At 32.4% G+C, this 22,877-nt stretch overlaps 1 protein-coding gene and 1 long non-coding RNA gene across 6 annotated transcripts in view; one reads left to right on the top strand and one right to left on the bottom strand.

Moving 5' to 3' along the window:
* The window catches only part of LOC127699075 (uncharacterized), a 109,498-nt gene that overhangs the window by 51,968 nt on the left and 34,653 nt on the right, over positions 1-22,877 (top strand). The gene's annotated exons all lie outside the window — the stretch shown is intronic.
* LOC127698882 (tetraspanin-18-like) overlaps positions 1-22,877 on the bottom strand; it is a 58,708-nt gene that overhangs the window by 18,822 nt on the left and 17,009 nt on the right. The window contains exons 1-4 of one of the 5 annotated variants that reach the window (XM_052202620.1): positions 20,751-21,014; positions 14,855-15,025; positions 4,128-4,298; positions 1,441-1,641 (exon numbers count right to left, since the gene is read on the bottom strand). In XM_052202620.1, the coding sequence (XP_052058580.1) occupies positions 1,441-1,641; positions 4,128-4,298; positions 14,855-14,971 (489 nt within the window). In that variant the 5' untranslated portion in view covers positions 14,972-15,025; positions 20,751-21,014. The other 4 variants (XM_052202627.1, XM_052202611.1, XM_052202602.1 and 1 more) reach the window with 4 other exon arrangements.

Genomic DNA, 22,877 nt, shown 5'->3' with positions numbered 1-22,877 from the left:
CAATTTAACACAAAATTAACGTTTATTTGGTATGTAGATTGTATTATACAGGAAATTTGTTTGTTTTTAAGTTAAGCAGAACAGAAATAGTTGTATTGAATATTCAATAGTGTAACATCTCTACCTGGAATTTGTCAAAGGCAGAAAAAAGCAGCAGCTTGAAGCAACAATCAATAATATAGCAATCGATATCTAAAATTCTCCGCCACAACTTAAATTGCTTTTTATATTTGGTAACATGACATCTTACGTTCGATTGTAAATTGTACAACAAATTAGACCATGGTAGTATTATATAGTTTAAAAACATAGTACTTCCATGATTAGACGAATATAGAAAACATCAAATACAAAACCCTAATCGTATCACATGTTAGCTTGTTTATTTTTTTTTAAACTGAAATCCTTCTATGTTTTACTTCTGTGTAGTAAAAGGCTGTAGTATTGATTTTTATAGTTTTGTTAATAGGCATTCAAAATCCAACCAGGAATGACAGTTATTTTTGTTAATCTGTAGATAATGGTCTCCCACCTAGGGCGGTAGGATAGATTTAATACCTAGTCAAACAAATGTACTGCAAAAAATAGTCTAATATACATTATGCAATATTAAAAAATAGTGAATTAACTTAGCTAAAATAAAATAATGAGCTATGAAAAAGAATAGACTTCTTTCTTATTTTAGTTTCCAAACAGATTAATATATACATTTACATTATTTGTGCTTCAATTCATGTTCTTAAATTTTTATTTACTGGTATGTTTGCTGAATGGTAGATCTAGTCTTTTTTATCCTAGGTCTGTAATATTTGTCACGGAATATTGTCAAATAGTTTATACTGTCAAACATCTGCATAAGTGTGTCTTTTTCATTAAAACTCTTTTTTGATATTTGTATGGACATTTAGTGGAGAGATTCAACCTCAGTAGGAGTAACAAACAAGTGAAATGATGTAAGTGTTTGGTAAACAGGAAGTTGTTGAGTGATCAATCTGAAAACACATCACACGGTATAGCCGACTTAAATAAACCCTGAAACCAAATTTCAGAAATCCATGTATTGTAGTTCCTGAAAAGAATGCGACGAAAAATTTTCATGGGACGGATGGACGGACTGACGGATGGATGGACAGACAGTGGTAAAATAGTATACCCCCACTTTTTTAAAGCGGGGGTATAAAATAAGATTTTTCTTCATAAAAACCCCATTCCAAAAACTAATCCCGAAACAAAATAATTCTGTGTATAAATTCAAGACAGTGCTAATATGGAAGTCTTTTTATAATTTGCAAAAACTCATAGAAATGCTTTTTGGGGCATTGATAGCTGGACTACTTTTAAAATAATTTCAATCAATCGCTTGTAAAGTATCTAAATACTGTATTAGAGTAGAGCTATTTTCAGGGATAGGGACTCAGGAATAAAACCTTTGACACTTACAAAACCAAGTATACATTTATCTTCCCTCATGGTTCCACAGCAGCCACAGAATGCTAACAAAGCTATCAGTCCTCCACCACCTAATATTAAATATGTCCCAATTTCAAATAAATTTGTATGAACTATAACAGAAATTTCTCTTGCACTAAAGTCTGTCACTAACAACCACACTCCAACAGCTAAAGCTCCACATCCCATTATCTGTAAAATAAAGTTTTTAAAGTTATTGTGCAAATGATTGAAATTTCAAAAATAACAATAAAATCATCAAAACTATTCTCTATCTCTGCCCAGACAAAATTTTAAAGATAATTAGAGTAGATTAGATTCATGTATAACCATATAGCAAGGCTTCAATTTCTATTATTATTCTTGTATTTCTTTCACTACAATCAGTGTTTCATTGGCCAACTTTTCTTTTTTTCATGAATAAGTATTCTTATTTAAAACTTTCTTTTTTTTGTTTTGAGCAATATTAGGGTCAAATATTTTGGTCATTTGTTCATTTGTCTACATCAGTGCCGATATATTTGTTACTATACACATGATAAAATAGAATTTGTATTTAATCTCTTGCTGTGTGGGCTTGTTTAAAAAATGAAAATTATCACTTTTTTGGATAAAAAATCATATAACAAAACTTCATTGCTCATCAGTTGAAGAATACTAAGCCTTTAATTTAAGAAAGAATTAGTGAGGTCAGAATGGTTTTTCTTCAGTTAAATTCATTTCAATTACAATATATAAGTATACAACTGATAAATTTTAGTAGTGACTTGTTACAATAAGCAGTGTTGTAAATCACAATAAGATTCTTAACCTTCCAGTTATAAATGACAAATTCATTTATATTTCCTTTGTTTACCTTTCTTAAGTTTTAAAAGTATTAAATATGGGTCAGACTTGATGTTATCATCCATGTAATATCAATGCCTTAGGCAAAGTGAAATCCCAAAGTCAATGATATTCAGTACATACTTAAAAATAATAAAATATCAGCATTTTTTTGTTTGTTTATAACATGTACTTTGTTAAGTTTGATAAAGGATTGTTATAAGACCTACAAAGCCACAGATCTTACTTTTCTAATTGACGTCACTATATGAGAAAATATCATTGAGGGAAGAAAAAAGGTGGGATAAATGAAAATCACTCAAGTAATATTTGGGTAATAATAAATTAGAAATTTTATTACTGTTCATCATATAAATCTACCCTATTTCTTTTAATTTTTTATGGTTATGGATATAAAAAAGAATGTGAAATAGGTATATTTCACCATGTCCTTTATGGTTTTAATGTGATTAAGGTTCCAGACTGATTGATGCATATCCCAAATCACTTTTTATTCATACCACATGATCATATGATAGAGACTATAACCTTGTTTGAATAAACAAATATAAAACCACACACTTTACCTTTATTATTATTCATTACTAGAGGGCATTGCTTAATCAAGTCTTGCTATATAATCCTAAATATAAAGATCAACCAACTATCTTTAGCTTTTGACAGTTCACTGATCCAAATAAAAATTAAACTCATTCTTTTTCAATGAAAATGTTATTTCTAAAAACAGGGCGAAAAACAACATCACACAAGTTAAATTTAAAGTCCAAAGTAATATCTAGCAACAAAGGTATTTAAAATCTGAACAACAATACAAACTGAGATTGGGGACCTTCTTAGCTTGTCACACTTTAAATGATTGTAAACACAATACACATTATCTGATTTTCCCAAAATTTATTGTTGACAATATGTTGAAATATATGTAAACAATTGCAAATGTCCAGTTTTTTCTGGATCATAATAATCTTTAGACTCAAGGTTGTCAATGCCTTATGCTTTATTCACCCTTGACCAGAGGATTTATATATTCAGATATAACGATTGGCGCTAAACATCCAGAGGCAAAAAAACAAATTTAATGTACATGTATATTCAGGATGATCACATTAATGTCATATGAAAAATACATTGCTTTGTATGGGACAAATATGCTCAAGTTACTTTTTTAACACAACAGCTTAAAAAGGTAAAAGTCTGTAGTAAAATACTGATACATTATTCTTACTCTGAGCCAACCAGTCTGTGCTTTTACAACGAAAAGCTACTTGCTAAGTTCAGAAGATGCAAGTACCAACTTTTAAGTCTTTGATTTGACTCAAATAGGGATCAAAGCTATGTCTTCACTCAAGATTGGCAGATTATGACAGGATCAAAGAAGGTGGTTATACTAAGAAATAAAGCAGAGTTCTTTCAAACTTAAAATAATTTGACAATTGTTTTAGCATCTTATGTTGATTTGTCAATATTTTAGTTATGATGTAAGAATGTACTGTTGTTTTTGTCTGTCAAGTAGTTATGTTAGTACAAGGTAATTGTGTTAGTAAAAACCAACACTTTTATGTGAAACTTAAAAGCTGCAGGTTCAGTGTTTACAGTACCTGTCAGATGCAAAGCCCAATATATTAAAATGTGGTTATGCATTTGTAAGTCAAAACATAAAGGTAAAGGATTCTGCATTTCTTACTATTGTTTGTTCATGTCCCTGAAATCATAACTAGACTCTGATTATGTTATAATCCACAAATGAAATTTAAGTGGATAATTCTCTTGCATTTATTCCAGTGATGTGGTCTCAAATGTAATTGACTTCAATATAAATCTCAAAAACTTACTAAAACAACAATATTATAACAATGTAGAGCACTTCTGAGACATTTAAAACATGGTGTTTGTATTTCCACTGTTGTAGACTGTCTCCTGTACAGCCGAGGATCTTTATGCTTCACGTAACCATCGTCCCGATGGTTCATGTCCATGGAATTGGCTCGTTTATGTTTTAATGGCTGCAAAATACAATAATGCGAAACATTACAATAAAGTGATTGCAATTTGTAAAATAAAATGTGTTATACAATTATCACCAAACTTCTGTTCCTTTCTCAGTTGTCTTTTTTTCAACCAAAATTAGATATTTCAATGATAACAAATCAGTGCTTCTTGGCTTATTAATAAAGTAAGCAAGTCCAAAATACCATAATTTCTTCATGAGCACTTTTGACAATATGTCAAAATAAACATTAAGCTTTTTTTAATATAGACAAATGGATAGGATAATTGTTTTCATATTATGTTGTTCAGCATTAAATGCAACAGTGAACAACCATGCAACCTGGATTTTGTTTGAGTTGTAAACAAAATAATATATCTAATATATCTCATACTTAAAAATGTCACCTATAAATATCACCTATAAATATGCATATTTATTGAGAACAGAAGTTTTCATTTAAAATCTTTAACAGAACAAATGTACTAAATATTTACATGTGTACAACTAAATGATCAACAATAATCTATATATATATGGGAGTTTTTAATATGTTGTCAAAAATATACTATACCATTTATCTATCTTATCTGTTCAATATATGTAACACAAATAACTATCAAACACTTGAGCTTTTCCTTATATATATCAGGGTGTATTTAATTTCTGTCAACGTAAGTTCAATCCAGTATTGCGAAATACTGGAGTAGATAACAAAAGGCATATTAATCTCGAGAGGTTATGAGCCCTGATTTTTGTTGATTTAAACTTTTAATTTCACACTGACCACTAGTTTGTTGTTAAATAATCCACTACATGTTCTCTCAAAAAGTTTATCAAAACTAGATTGTCTATTTTTAAGTAAGGATATGAAAGTATGGAGTAAACTTATGAAAGTTATTAAAGCAATAACTATATCTTTGATCTGGGTTTGCTACAAGAAAACAAAAAATCTAAAAATAACATTTGTATACAGAAATAACATCTTTAGAGAGACATTTATTGACTTCCTTTTAGAGAAATTCGGGTTTATTTTCTTGTTTTATTTTTATTTTATCAGTTGGCCAATTCAGAATCTTGAGAATTATACGTTAATGTTAGGACGTTGTGGAAGACATATATTGTTACAACCAATTATAGCATTTTAAAAATACTACCCACAAAACATTCGATTCTGAAACTGAGCACTGTAACAGCTTGCATAATATTAGTATGCTTCACCCTCTCTATCATACCTCGTAAGTTGTTATGAAAGTAAGGAATTCTTGTTTCATCCAATGAATATGATTAATTGCTGGACAAAAATATGTAAGACGTGTCTGTGATTATATGTATGCACGTGAATTAACAACAAAAAAAACAACAACAAAACAACCAAACAAACACTGATAATTTAAGTTAGTATAAGAAAACGACACTATTCTTTTCCCAAATCATAACAATAGAGTTGACATACTCTTGCTGATCTTATGTTGTAAGCTATGACCTAATATACCTGTTATAAACATAAGCATGTATATAAAAACTGACCAACGATACCAGCCTCGCGTTTTGTCTACATAAAGCGTCAAACCATGTAGACCTTTATTGGTAAAGACCGACCGTTAATTTCTTAACAAACGCTGCGAATAGCGATACAATGGGCATATTTTATTGAACAGGATATTATTTTAGGAGAAATCGGATGTTGTTTCTTACAGAAGTCGTCAGTATATCCTAAAACATAGTCCATTGGTGTTTACTGCAGAGTAAGATAAAACTCTTAAAATCAGTAAATGTAAATGATCAAAAGAAAAATAATTAAAAACAAGAATGTGTCCATAGTACACGGATGCCTCACTCGCACTATCATTTTTTATGTTCAATGGACCGTGAAATTGGGGACCAAAACTCTATTTTGGCATTAAAATTAGAAAGATTATATCATAGGGAACATGTGTACTAAGTTTCAAGTTGTTTGGACTTCGACTTCATCAAAAACTACCTTGACCAAAAACTTTAACCTGAAGCGGGACAGACGGACGGTGAGGCATAAAAAGAAGCTTGCTTTACTAGAAATTTAAGTACACGAGGAAAACTATAATAATACAAATTCTATAGTGCACTGTCCCTTGGTGTCTTTTGAAGTTGAGCAACCTCCTTTAATAAACAAGAATGCTTTATTTCAATCTAATCAAAATGTAGATCTCTTTATTTCGTTATGTTCTTAAGAGTAAGCGAGTTTCGATAGATCTAAAATTTAATCAGATTAGATTTATTTAATTATTTTGTCATTTTTTTCTCTTAATGAATCGGACAATGATGTTGTTTGTTCACCAGGGTAACATTGCTGGATAAAACTATCTCGCTCATTTTACTATATTCTATATACACATGTATATGTAATACAATCATTTCTAATATCAGAGACATATATAAGTACTAGTACTATATCTGTCTCTGCTAATGTATAATAATACAACGTACATGTAAGTATTGTGTTTGTTTGCTTCCATTTTGTAAATAAAGATTGCTGCTTGTAAATACTGCATGTGGGATATTGATCTGAACAACAACACCTTTGCTTTGTCGTGGTTCATGAGCTAGTTTTCAGATTTTTTTTTATCTCAAATTGTGTACATAAACTTTGTGCGCAGGAATTCCTAATGTCACATAAAATCCGGAAATTCCGTTTTCAATGTAGATAAAGTTTAAGCAAACACTTAACTAATCAAGTTTTAAACCAAAAATTGAACAGTTTCAAGAAATTGTATTTGACTGGTATTTGTATGGAAGGGACGTCTTTCTGTTGATTGCCTTTAACAAAATATTAGACACGGCACTCTTGCCTGTCCATCATCCGTTTTATTTGTATCATTTGGTATCATGGCTTTGATTTGCTTATTTAACAATACCTAGATATATATCTTAATCAAATAAACCCTCATTTGAAGGTCGATTAACGAACCCCCGCCAAAAATTGTCGCCCTCGGTAGCTTGCCCGTGTTGAGATTGGTAAGACAAAGGTACGACTCCCGATCGCTTCAAACTAAAAACTCTAATTTGATACCTATCTACAAGGCACACTGTATTTAGGGTTTAGAGCAAACACTGGTCGGTTCGTAGCCAGAATTGTATGCAGGTAAGGTGAAATGTCTTCCTGAGGACTGACACTATGTGAGCTAGAACTTCAATAATCCGACGCAACCCATCGGTTGAGTACAAAGCTTTGTTCATGATTATCCCACATTAATATTTTTCACATTTGTTTTCACATACTAGTACATTATTATTGTATTATAACATTTTTTCTGTTTATGAGAATAGAATATTCGTATTGGTATACATTTTTAATTTTAGTTCTTTTATATATTTTGGAGTTTAGTATGACGTCCATTATCACTGAACTAGTACACATTTTTGTTTAGGGGCCAGCTGAAGCACGCCTCTGGGTGCGGGATTTTCTCGCTGTGTTGAAGACCCATTGGTGGCCTTCGGCTGTTTTCTGCTCTTTGGTCGGGTTGTTGTCTCTCTGACACATTCCCCATTTCCATTCTCAATTTTATGTCATCGACCTGAATATGATTATAATAGTTCCCACTGGATGTTAAGCATTAATAATCAATTAAAGTCATTGTTTTAAAGTACTTTCAAAAGAGTAAAAATTAAACTACGACTTACACAATGTTTAAGTGTGAGCGGAAACCGTAAGTGCTCCATATCGTTCCATGTTAACGTACCGGAAAAGGTAAGCTTAGACCCTTACGATTTACGCATTTTGTTTCTGACTATATTGTAAGGGACCACAAAGTAAAGTTGTAAAGTAAATGAAAGGGGTGTGTCTTCACAGCGTCGACTTTATTACAATGAAATGTCAGAAAATTCGCTTAAAATCTTTAACCGACATCTACATTTTATTGATATTTCAAATACTGTCATTACTTATCCTGACTATTTATGTCAAGATGGTCGTCCAAATACAAATGATTATTTTTTTATCAAGTACTAGCACGTGTTCAAATGAAAAAAGAAATACAGACCTCTTGAACTAGTGGATAATTCCATTTTTAAATAATTTTGAAGTAGCCGCAAACATAATTTTGTCGAGTGATCGCAGAGAACAAGTTCAAAAAAGGTTCATATTGTGTTTAGCAATTGACATTTTACAATATCAATATGATGTAATAACAATCGATTTATCGGATTGTATTTTTGTGTTTTTCATCAGCAAACCGGAAGAAGTCTTGATTAGATGACATGGGTTCAAACATTATGACGTCAGTGATGATCGAGTCCAAATGAAATTTATTTAGACCGGGTCGACGTATTTGACGTCACAACGCCGTGATATGAATTTTTATGATGATCTGAGCAGAGATATAGCTGACTGCACGGTATGAGTTTTGACCATTGCTGAAGGAAGTATAGTGACCTATAGTCTTTTAAATCCGTTTCATCTGGACTCTGTTGGATAGTTGTCGCGTTGGCAATCTTAAATTACCACATCTCGTTATTTTATTTTGATACAGGCAGAGAGAAGACCGACCAATTTTAAAACATGTCGTGGAAACCACATCCAAACAAATACCTGCCATGCATATTATTCCCTTCTTACGTCATTAAACTTCACAAAATATCGCTTGTGTGCTGAAGGCGTTCGTGATACTTTGCATGTACCAAACATCCGCAAACGATAACCTATGTGCTTGACGAAATATATGTATACCGTAAACAACTAAATGTATAAGCATAAATTTAAATCTTTTGAACAACATGAGTATTTCGTGAAAATAAAGAAAAAAATAAAAAAACAAATTCTTAATGAACACTTGTCTTTTCTTTCGCGATTATACGTTAGATACTCATGACAAAAAATCAAGTAAATACTACAGTATTAAAAAATAAATGATTTCGGGAAGATTTTGTAATCAACAAAACATTTAGAAGGAAAACAAAGGCAGGACCGTCTTTTTCACAGGTACCACAAAAATGTTCTTCCAAATACTTATAAACATGGGTCGTTTGGGTGTGCCATTTTTTTTTTTCGTTTATTGTATTGCATAAATTAGGCCGTCGGTGTTCTCTTGAATCGTTTCACATTTTGTCTTTTACAGCTTCCTATACAGCATGGGTTTTGCTCATTGTTGAAGGCGTCTATAGTTGTTTGCATCATCATCCTTTGGTTTCAGGTGGATAGTTGCCTTATTGGAATTCATACCACATCTCCTCATCTTTATTTATGAGTCTGGCTCCTGTGTCATTTATAGGCCCACAGAGAAATCCCTACATTTGCTTTTGAATCTGATGTTGCCTTGTGGTGAATCTGATGTTGCCTTGTGGTCTTTCAACTTACATGCATGTAAATTACAACAATGTTAAAGTTAAATGATTACGATATTGCAGACTGACCATCGTGCTAATGGCGTCTTTTTTTCTGTTTTGGTATGAGCCTGTGGTATAAAGTCAATAAAAGCGCGATGTAGAATTGATTTTTGTGTTCAAATATTTTGTACACGAATTATTAGGTTATTTGAAAGCTAGATAAATATTTGATTTCCAAATTTGATATATATATTGTTGAATCATTCAAAAGATAACATTCCTATATCCTATTATCAACAATATTTTTCGTGCGTGTATGATGATTACTATGTTCTTCGGTTTTTGTGAATACAATAATCCATCTATTGTTGCATGTTGATTTTGAAGATACAAATTCTATTTTTTTTTAGGGGGGAGTGGTAGCGTTGCAAAGTTAAATAGCTTGTGTAGAGAAACCGTCTGAACCATCTATTCTGGTTTAATTGCGTTTAAGGGTTGTCTTATTTATGTACTAATATATATCCTACATCCGGCTCTTTTAATTCATCATTTTCGAATTTAACCCAGTCATATGAACGATACAGCCATTAAACTTTGACAACAATAGTCATTACATCAGATGTGTTTTGCAGAAGAATATATTCGCCTACATCATGTTCTTCCATATATTTGTTATTACAATCATGGTTTACAATCATGGTACAATAAATCGTATGTGTTGCTCGAAACTTGAAACAAGGAGCAAATTAATTTTCGACACAACGCTTAACCACCGTTATTTATTTTGCAACATTAAATATTCAAATATTTTCTTCAAAATGAGAATTTTATCGATTGCTTCCTAAATCTTCCAAAGCAGTGTCACCTAATTCTTTCTATTCAAACATGCATTCCTTCAAATGTCAACCATTTACCAAAATTGAATATATTTCTCCCATTAATTTCTTTCACAGTGAAATCTTTTCATTTCATCATTTAGTTCAAAAGGGATCATGCCAGCTTCTTCTTACGCTTCTGGATGCATTCCTTTTTATCGTCTCAACAATCTTATGGTTTTTTTTTTCTCAAAGAAAACAGAAAACATCTATACATCTTGCATGCATGTATATGGAAAGGAAACTACTATACCTGTTCCATCTTGGTTTCTATTGTAAAAATTCTACATCCTTGTTCAGCACTCATCATTCACAACAGCAAGTTTGATGTGCCTATCATTTATTGATTTCAATTTCACACAAATATTTTAACAAACGCGACAAAAACGAGATTGCTATCCTCAATCCCTTGGTTTCAAGATGGCATTATGTCAGAGCTCTAATGAATTTAATTATTGGAATGTTTCTTCATGGGTTTGGAATGATGGAAGTTTAATTTTGTCATGTGAAAACCAGAGAAACAATTGCAAAAAAAGGACCATAAAGTATTTAAAGATATAAATAATATGACTGTTTTATCAACAAGATTGGGGATTCCTTGTGCAAGACAGAGGAGAATTTATTTTGTAATTTTTGATATCGATACGTGAAATAAGGAATTTTAAACAACTATAAAAATTTAAATCTATACGTAAATTCCATTATTGGTGATTTAACCTATATCCTATATATAAAGCTTTACAAGAAGAGTCAACAGAAATTGACATGCCTTCAATCACCAGTACTTCGTTTACAAAATATGCGTAAAGATGGCGTGTTAAGGCTTGATTATTTAAAAAACGTAATTTTTAGTTTTTTTGTCAATGGTAGGGTTACTCTCTTGCTGAAATTACACTTATAAACTAGCATGAGTGATATGGCATCTTTTGCAGTACTTTTTTTCAAAAATTGCAATTGACAACGTTAATGCTGCAAACCTGAATACTCCTTTTAAGGAGTATTATAAATTTATTTAGACACTAAATAAGATGACCAAAAGTCAAAATTTACTGAAGACAAAATATACTTAATTCCTTACTGATTCGTTGTCTATGTTGGGTTTTGGCTATTAGTATATATTATAATGTAAGATTTAAAACTGGCAGTATGAGATGGGTACTAACTTAAACTAACTGTATATGTTGATATACATGTATTACCGTGCTGGTATTACATTAAAGATGGGATAATATTTTATGAGTAAATTAAGTGAATTACACGAAACAAAAGTGCAAAAGGGAGTGATATATATTCCAACAGTGCAGTATGGTAATCTTTCTGGTTCTGCAACATCACTTATCATTTTACATCAAAGAGCAGTCAATATGAACTATACAACTGGACCAGGTACATCATTAAAACGATGCAATTTTGATTATTTAACCCTTGTTAAGCCATCGAAAACCCACATAATATTTCAGTTCGGATCACTCATTTTTACTACTTTAATTTTTGTAAAATAAAATCCTTTCATCGTGGTTTTAACTGACAAATTGTCGGATAGAGTTACCGTGAAGTGTAATAATGAACACTTCTGTGTGGGTTTTTTTTTCAAATCAGTCTCGTGGTACATACATGTACAGCCAGGTTCTTATTCGTTATTCCTTTTAAAGGATCATTGATAAAGATTAACTAAAAAGGTTGATTACAAATGTACATGATTTCAATAAACTTACCCCCAAACCAAATAAGTATCTGTACCTCATATCTTCGGTAACCATTTGAAATAAAGATCCCTGATTATCCATTGTCTATTTCTTCGTCCGAATGAAATTACATGTATCATATACCAAAATTGAAGGTGAGTACTTCAAATATCACATTTCAGTTCAGCCAAATGTTATTTGGAACTTGTTCATATCATCCGAATTGTTATTTCTAGACCTGAATGTTCCAGAATCAGTGGGACTCGAGTTGAGTCAAGAGAAAACAATACGACGCAAATAAGTTTTGTTTTGTAATTGACAGGAGAAAAAGAATCCGTATATGGTGTCTACAAGATTAGATATCAGAACTTCATCAAAAGTTGCACCGGACTGTATCTTTTGTCCGATTGATTTTTCGAGTAATTAAGTTCCGGTAGGGGGAGATTTATCGCCATAACTGACACTATGATACATATACCTTATTTCTATAAGAAAATACTGACATAATTCAACAGTAGGTTATAGAAATTTAACAGACAAAACTTAACACAGAATTTAACCACCGCAAAATTCATTATCTGTATAACGAATATTTGTCTTCAAAACATCTAACAAATTTATAAGCAAGTTTTACATTTGAAAAAATACTGGAAACGATCGAGGATAACGCCAACAAAATATTTATATTTGTTTTTATCTCAACCATACCGCTGGAATGCGCGTTTATAAACCCCGGCATTGATTCCTAGGGGTGATGGGTCTTTCATGGCAAAATTTATGATCCTATATATCCATTATATTCAAAAATAAGAAGTGTGTTATGATTGCCAATGAGACAACTCTTCACCAGAGACCAAATGACGTAGAAGTGAGCAAATATAGGTCACTGTACGGCTTTCAACAATGAGAAAAAAACCATACCACATAGCAGGCTATAAAAGGCCCCAAACTTGACAAATGTAAAACAATTCAAACGAGAAAACTAACCACCCGATTTATCTAAAAAAACAATAAACGAAAAACAAATCTGATTAACAGCAACAAACGACAGCCAACGAATTACAGGCTCCTGACTTGGGAAAGGCACAATGGCGCGAGGTTAAACATGTTTGCCGGCGCCCAACCCTCCTCTATATCCCCTTTTTCTAATCGCAGTCAAAAATGTTCGTCCGTTCCTGTCATCTAACATAGCAGAACCTACATATTGGGTTTATTCCTATTTTACTCGTCCCAAATATTTATGAAATATTTGCAACTGAACGTTAAGCTAACAGCAATCAATCAATCCCATTTTCCTGGGTACAATACATATCCACAATTTCGTTCTACTTTATATATGGCAAAATAAGAACCGAGTGCAGCAACAATAACATAAGTCGACAAAAAGGCTGGCCACAAGGGCCCTAACATGGGACACTATATAGTATTTTGTTGTGAACTGAAGTAAAACATGTATGTAATAATCTTTCACCTTTAACATATGTTAAATTTGAATATCTATAGTAGGTATATTAAATGTCCTGACTGGCCATTGCATGGTTCGAGGTCAATATAAGTCGTAAAATTCATGTCTGTCCTTTAGCATTTTATCCCTTTTTAACATCTTGGTAGAAGAACACACTTATATATGTGTACATTCCACCATACATATTGCATTGCATGTACCGTGGACACATTACGATCAGATGTAATCATAACATGCAATTTTATAATTAGAAATGACATATTTTTGATAGCTGTCAATGTCACCTTTCGTCTCTATCTGATGAAATTGGCAAAACAATACATGTTCGATGTGAAACACCTTATCCTATACATTGTACATTACATAGCCATTCTGGACGCATACTTGATGGTTTTAACAACTGAAAATATTCACTACTGTGTAACTAACCCTTCAGTAACAACCCCATTTTTGTCACTATCCATTTATACTATACAAAGGTTTAGATTTCACTAGTTTCTACTTTATTTCAGAATTCTAACTGTATAAAATTTTATTTAACATATATATAATACATAACCCATATCAACTATAAAATGTCATCAACAAAGAAAACCAAATATACATGTAATAGTTATGTAATATATTCTAATATAAAGCCGTTTAAATGGAATTACGCAAGAAAAAGGTCGTGAAATATTATATAAAGTATTCAAATATATCACAACATAATTTATCATTAAAAACAGATATTGACAAAAATCAGTATCTTTGATTGTGTTTTGAAAAGTCAACCCACTACCCATCCCCTAATAAAAGTAGACCCACGTTTTTCAGAGGAATCACAGCAAATATTACATATATATGTTATAACTACAACATAATTTATAAATAAGAAGATACTTGATTGTGTTGTTGAAAATTTCATCCCCACCCCATCCCCAAATAAAAGCCATACATTTTTGTAATTTGGCATCCAACTACCAGAGCTCTCGAAAAGTGGTTGTCTGAAGGGTTTCATCACCAAATTTTACAAAGGACCGACACAATTTTGGTATTTTGCAATAAAAATAATAGTGAGGACCAGCAGATTTTCTCCAAGGACCACCAGGGTAAAAAGATTTAGAGAACTCTGAACTATTACGTTTTTAAGAAGAATCGAATCAAACATTTTACAACATGAAACATTCAATCACAAACTATAAGGTTAAGACTATCATCTCAATCAACATGAAATCAAATCACTGCATGTCAGTCACGAACATACCTTAGGTGGCTTACTGCCTGCCCCACCAAGCAAGGCAACGGCTTCCTTTTTTTCCTTATCCTTGAGTTTTCGTTTGCTCTTTTTATCTTTTTCCTTTCCTGATGATGTGTTCGCCATACTGTCAGTATTAACGTTTCTAATGGTTTGCAATGAGTCCTGTATCCGTTTTACCTATGATAAATTATTGTAAATGTGACAATTTCGTTCCCCGTTCATTCTCTCTCCCAAACTAGAAAGTACATATCACAGTACACACACTAAATCCTACATAAAGGTAAATGCTATGACAAATCACACTAATGTAAAATGGTGTATTAAAGGATAAACTGCTATATTATCTATAAACATTATCTAATGTTATAATTTGAGGTTAAATAAAATTTGCTAATATTGCCTGGAGGGCAATATACATGCACTAGATAATATTCCTTTAAAAAATATTTCTGTTGCCAAGGAAAGACCGAGTTCGTTTGAATGTCATTCATATCCTTAATCACCTTGACAGTACAAGCTATTTTCCCGTACAAAAATACATACAGTTAACTTAAAGAAAACGTGACGATAACTGCGAAGTTAGTATAAAATTGTTTTTTTCTAATGATCATTTGTCCAAGGATTTGTATCCATGATTTGTCTGAAGAAATTCAATTGTGTTTATTGATAAACGGAATGGTATTAGACGTAATACAAAGAAAATTATCCTAGGTTTAAATATATGTCGATTGTATGTGTGTGTTTACATGGCGGAAAGTTGACATCTTACCTTGTTACCTGTATATTAATTCAGGTGAAATGTATATATATATATATCCTTTTCAAATCATGATAGCACAATTTGCACATAAATGTAAATGATCGAGTTCTTAATTATTCACATTATCTGATATCACCGTAGACTTGAACAAAAAGATACTCGTAAATTAAAAGCGTTGTTATTATCTTTACCTAGCACATTTGATTTGACATAATATATGACAGCTCTTCACCTTTGGAGGTCGATAAAGTTTTTTGGCGCGGTTATTTGATTTTGTAAGATTTAGAAATTGAACAGTATGTTGGAACGTTTAATATCTAAAAATGGTAGGGCATAATTGACTTCGTAATTTTTTTTTTACTTTACCAGCGGGGACCAAAGCCGATTTCTTACACAGTAAGCTACCATGCTATCAAATCAGTCAAAGGCTTCTACTAGCATAACAAAATGATTGTCGGTCACAGGTCTATTGGTCCTAAGACTATAGTAGTCTCAGATTGGTCCTACTACAGATTGATTTTAATGTATAATTATGACCAGACAACTTTTCCTGACATTGCTTATATTGTAGGTTTTCAGTGACGGAAATACATATAAGGATTATATATTAGTTTTCAGCTCATCGATTACTGACTTTTTGCATGATATTACTAGTACTCAACTAGATGCGTCGGGACGACTTGAATGCCTCCATCTACGATAAGACCCACAATAAACACGAAATGTACGCCAGCCCGGATGTCGGGCGGAACGCAAATTCGAACGGTAACTCACCATAATAATGAATTAAAAAAAAAACAGCTCTACTGTAGAAGACGACTAGAAAATACCGGACAAGTACAATTTTCATAAAAACATTCCTTGGACCAATATATCATGTATTAGTCCCCAGAATATTCCAAGTCCAATGGCCGTAATTTAGCAAAAAGTAGAACATCCGAAATAAAACGAACACTTCTAACCAAAAACTAGCTCGATATATATATAGGGAAAATCAAGAGGTCATTTGGGTATCTTATAGTAAATGTAAACTACCCATACCTTCATTTTAATTGGTTCTGTACTGTAAGCATCGTAATAATAGATTTCAGATTTTGACATTTTTGACTTTGTCTTTGATCTTGTTTGTTTTATAACATTAACAAGTTATTTATCAACCATTTGACAAGCTATTCATTGCAATAACTCGTACTATAGTAGAAATAGTTAAACCTGCTTCCAGTAGTTTAACGAACAGTGTCAAGTGTGCTGTGTAGCGGTGACGTGTGGTGATATGCAAGCACTATAATTAAATGGAACAACATTTTGATAGCGGTGACAAAAACAGGAAACGTCATTTTAAAAATAAACAACGAAACAAAGTTTTATTGGCGGGATTTTTTAAAATGGAAATGTACTGCTTCCGGACATTTTTTCACCATAGAATTTTAAGGGGCTGAGATATAGACTGGCATTCATATGATACATTTGATCAGATCTTCATCCATTTAATTTTACAACAGACGGAAAGGACTTAAAAGGTATACATGGCTTCGAAAAACATTCAGCGATTCAATGATGTGATTTAATATCAGGGGCGGATCCAGCCATTCATAAAGGGGGGGGGGGGGGGGGGGGGGTTAAAGAGGACAAAGAGGGGTATATGTCCCCATTCAAATGCATTGATCGTCAAAAAAAGGGGGGTTCATTTAAAATTTAGAATATTTTTTTACTTTTTTTTAAGATCACTGGCCGATGTACGATCATTCATGGGTTGTCTTTTCTAAAAAGTCTTGGATCAAAATTGTCTTTCAGCTATAAAAATTGACTTTCAGCTGTACAGATTTGTTAAGACCTTGCGACAATTATGAAGATAATATGTCAAACCGGCTATCGACTTCGAAATATTGAAAATAAATCTTTAACATAGACCTTTTTGTGTATTTTCAAGAGGCGAAGGTATGATAGGACAACTCCCCCGAAAATGCGACAATTCGAAAATCATAATATAATAACAATTCTATCAAATGGCATTCTTTGTGAACAGATTGTGTAATTTAAATAATTCTACGTGACCAGATTTCATTGATAATATATTGGCATTTTGTTTTACTTAGTCTTTGTCAGCCTTTGGATAATATAAATACATACAAAAGGATGCGGTATGGTTGTCAATGAGAAAACTATTAATTAAAGACCAAAGGGCAAATGACTGAATAATTACAGGCCACCGTGTGCCTTTCAACAACAAAGAAGACCCATTTCATATACTTTTATAGTAAGTTATAAAACTGTGTCCCCAGGGTGACGAAATAACTGTTTTGCCTGTCGTGCAACTCTCATGGGTAGTTTTCGAGGTCGTTATACACCCCTTTCTCAGAAGTAATAACTTGTGTTTTAAGCGAAACAAGTCAGTTATTTAGATTATGCCTTTTCCCAGGAAGATATTTCGCCATATGAAGGCATATTCAAAAATTATTATGACAATCAAATGCTTTTGAATGTAAGACTGTATATCAAGAAAAGCGTGGCTCCAACATGGTTAAATCCGATCTCCGACTTAAGGGGTTTCGGCGGGCGACCTTGCGACCTGACTTCTTATTTTAAATACATTTGCCTAAAAGTGACCTGGTGACAAGAGGCATTTTTAAAAGCGACCTTGCGATCTAATGCCCAACTGTCTGTAAATAGCCATTCTTTGTCAAATATGTTAATTATGACGTCACAGTAACATCACACCTGCTTTTTCTAAATTAAGTGACCAGGCTATATCGTACGATCTATTTATAATTTTAAAAGGATTCCAACATCAGGGGCAAACTAACTCTCTTTTAAACACCCCTGTCCTTCATTTCATAAAAAAAACCTCTTATTTATATTATAGGTATTCGCCTAAAAATAGAGGTTTTATAAACTATTGTAAATTTGATTGGCATTTTGTTTTGATTCCAATTACTAGATTTTTTCTCGACGGGTCCTCCTTACCACACCTATTTTTTGTAAATCTTGGATCCGCCAGTGATGTGCGAACTTGAAATTTGACAGATTCAGTCTAGTTTAGATAGCACATACAGGACAAGACTAATACTGATTTATTGACTGCTTAAATTATTCACGACCTGCTTAGCTGCTATACCGTTACATTTGTGTATTCCGTTTCTGCATAATTAATCAATCTTTTGTTTGTTAAACTTGTGTCTGTACCCAAAAAAGTAAAAAAAAACCAATATATTGCAACAAAATTGTTACAATGCTGTGGTTCGGTTGGGTTTATACAGTTATAATCAAACATTTTGATATTCTAAAGAGGTTTATTTTTCCTTTATGGAAATATACCTAAACTTAGTTGAAATCCTTTCAATCGAACGAGATTGATTGATTGTTGGTTGTTATACATTCAGTGGCAAATATTTCATTCATGTTCAGGATGCAATCGAACGAGAGATTATTCAGTTATTCTATATTCTATTACAACCTCTCGAACGGAAGCATTACTAGATATATATGGATCACGTGGTACATCTGTCCGACCGCCGGTCTTCCCATAAAGTTTGCATCCACAATTCCTCAATGATAAAATCGATTGAATTATCTAGCTGCACGGGAGCTATGTGAATTATCTAGCTGCACGGGAGCTATGCAAATAGAACACACCAAAAAGAATGTAAATACCTGCACATGATCTATTGATTCTACGGCGTAAAAAGATAACCATATGGGTACATTGATTATGGCCCGACAAGTCTCACTAGCTTTGAGCAGACTTTGTTTGTCACGTTCCTTGGTTTTGTGATTGGGGTATTTTGGAGAAAGGGTTCATAGCAAATCAAAACATCCCCTCGCATCCTGACATAACTTAAATGGTTTGTTTTTGCATTACAGATAACTTCAACCTTAATATCGAATCTGTAATGTCAAGGTCTTAAGCGACCCTATCTTGACCGACCAATCTTAGAGTCAATTCTTGTCGTCCCCTGTTTTAATTATACCAATTTTTTTTATTAAGTGTACCAATTTTGATAAAGATTACTCAAGCTGTTAAGCCTGTGTATGGCCATGTTGGCGAGACGATTACTCGGACCCATTTACTTCGTAATTTGAGGGATCACCCTCCTCTCGATAGATTCGATGAACCAATTTCGATTATGATTCATCATGCTGTTAAGTCTGTTTCTTGATTTTAACCCTTAGTCTAGCTTGAAATTTGACTTCTCCTGAAAATCAATAAGTTTCATCCTGTCTTTACCGGAATACACTCATAGTGTCATGAAGATTGGCCACGCCGTTAAGCTTGAATGTTTTTTTGGAAGATTTAGCCCTGGTCTTTGACTTTGGCTTGATCTTTACCCTGTTTTGCAATTGGGATTATCCTTTCGTTTACCAAGTTTGGTGAAGATTTTCAAGCTATTTTGCTTATTTTGTATTGGCTAGTAGCTACCCACGTACACAAACACTCCACGTACGGACAATACCGGTAGCTGCAATGCTCCATTTCGCCATTTTATATTAAGAGGATACACATTTGATGCAACAAAAATAATATTCATCCAAAAGCAAATTATTTACATTGTGAAAGTGACAACATGAATAAACAAGTTTCGATGAAATATTTCAGCCAAGCCATTTTAAAGCTTACTATAATTGTCTCTGTTAGTTTGTTTTGTTTTGATTCTTTTTGTATATGAAAATTAACAGTTTTTTTAAGACAACATGAACAGTTTTTTTAAGACAACATGAACATGTCGGATCTTTTAAACATCATTGCAACTAAAATAGTTACAGTTTTAAATTATTTTTTTAAATTTTCATTTGTTGTACATCCAATTGGCCTAAATTCATAACCAGTTTATATTTATGGATATTAATGTAAACTTGACCAAACTTTCCAACGATTGACTTAGCCATTCTTAAATTAACCTACTTTCATTGGAACAATTTCGCCCTTAGATTAATACTGATGACCATAGCTAATTAGGCGCGCCGTTCCTGCAAAGAATTATAAAAGCTTCATGAAGCTGTCCCTCGATGACAGCTTTGCTATAATAATCAATATAGTTATAATTTGAATCATTGCAATCCTCAATAATTACATTCTAGTATGTAAGATATGTGATAAATGTTTTCCTGTTTAGTTTTGATGTCGAGAATATAAAAGACACTTACTGTAATAGGTACCTCTTCGTAGGTTAAATCATTCAAACGAATCCTAGTTAAGACAAAAATAAAGCTTCCATCTATTATCTTGTCACTTGGAGACAATATCCATCTCCAACATAACACTTATCTTTCTATCTGTATTAAATCGATGCCAAATACTTAATTGGTGATTTTGGTAGCCCTCTTTCTAAGAAATAACACCATCTAATTTATAAACTACAACGTGTTTTTTACAATTTCATCTACAGAATTGATTATACTTTTCATCTTCCGGAACCTATGTACAACAAAAAAGGGTAAACCAGTAAATGTCTAATTTGGTTTGGTCGATATCCTCTTTAAAGTAATATTATTTCCAGAGCATTCATAGAGAAAACGCTTGCTTTTTTACAAATCAATATAACATTATTTTTTCAATACTCCACATGACCTGTATATTCAATAAGGTCAACTTGCTTTGCGTGTAATCATTTAGTGAAAGGGAGCCATCATTGATGACGATTTTTTTTGTTTGCATTAACATGTATTATTTCAAAAGCCTATACCAAAAATAAATTTGAAGTTCTTAATTTAAACATTTTGTCTTACTTTATTGCGGGAATCAATATACAGGCGTTCAAATTACAGTAATTGAGTGAATACAGGGTTAATTCCATTTGAGGTGAGCGATCTGTTGATTGTTTACCCTCGCAATTGAGCATTGTGTTTCAAAACCCACTTCTGGTAATAATGAAGTTAAAGAACATAAGTGTTCGGCTTTATTTTTTGAGTAACTGTATTCGGTAGGTTGCATCAGACAAAGGCATGGTTACATTATTGAAGAACTTGACACGTATGTTGGAACCCGTTGACCTTATCTTGATTTCACGGTCTTATATGTCTGTCGAAATTTACACTTCAAAGTTTTACTGTTCATCTCATTCGTCACAGTACTGGCTATTAGAGCTGTTTTCTACCCCGTTGTTCGTTTTACACCTTTACAAACATTTGCCCCTTCAACAATCTCAGTTTGGATCAGACTGAATCATCCCTTCAAAATAATATCTGATGACGAGCTGATTCTGTCATCGATACAATGCATTATTACATAATGGAAAGTTTCTATGCAATAACAGAGACTTTATTGGGGTAGGGATACGATCGTGTCCGGTAAATTTCACGATTAAGTAAAAAGAACTGCTCAGTGATTAAGTTGACCACAGTTACTATAATCAGACATTCCAGAGGGACAAAGTTTCCTTAAGTTATACATTTGTTCCACTCGATGAGTCAATTTCGAAAAGTTGACGAAACCTAGTGGAATTTGTAAAAAAAATGTAAGTAATATACTAATAAATGTTTTCAAAAAGTTCTTTTTTTTTCAAAAATATTAAACTAAGTTTTGATAATTGCTTTACCAAAAACACAAAGTTTGACATGAGAATTTTTTAAATGGCAGTTTTTGAGCCATATACTAGAATATGCAGTTATAAGTAGAATATCTAATTTATATATGTTTAATAGATCTTTTGTTTTTTCCCCTTAAATGATTTTAGACCAATTGTTACAGAACTGATTAAATGCCGACAATTTTATTTCATAAACGATGTGAAGTGTGTCGGTAGTCTACTTCCTGGCAACCAAGATGGTCGTCATGTAAGTAGAAATTCGGCGAATCAAATATCAAGTATGTTTCAGTTTTAACAAGATTATCCTTTTTAAAGCATCCTCATAACTATAAGCATCCAACATTTCCCAATAGCTGTATAAATTTGGTATATGTGTTCAAGAGAATATCCTTTACAATTTTCTTGTAAGAAGGTAAAGGTCATATGACATCGTTTTATGAGATAGCACAACTCATACAAAAACTCAGAATAAGTTAGTTTATTGTTTGACTTTCGTGCATATTTCACCAGGAAAATGTTCCTGCATACCAGACTATTCCTTATATTTGGTAGAAATATGTATGTATCCATTGATATGTGAAATATTCTTTGTGATCCTTGTTTGTGGGAATATTATTGAATACATAAATCATTTAAAATCTACTAAATTTTGTAGTTATCATTTTCTATATCGATTTGTCTAAAGGGCCGATGTAAGTTATTAGCGGTTACTTGGCTTCAGTTAGTCTGTCTGTAAAGTTTTCTT

Source organism: Mytilus californianus, unplaced genomic scaffold, assembly GCF_021869535.1.
Source record: "Mytilus californianus isolate M0D057914Y unplaced genomic scaffold, xbMytCali1.0.p SCAF_1, whole genome shotgun sequence".
Taxonomy (NCBI): Eukaryota; Metazoa; Mollusca; class Bivalvia; order Mytilida; family Mytilidae; genus Mytilus; species Mytilus californianus.
This window is presented reverse-complemented; position numbering and strand designations above follow the sequence as displayed.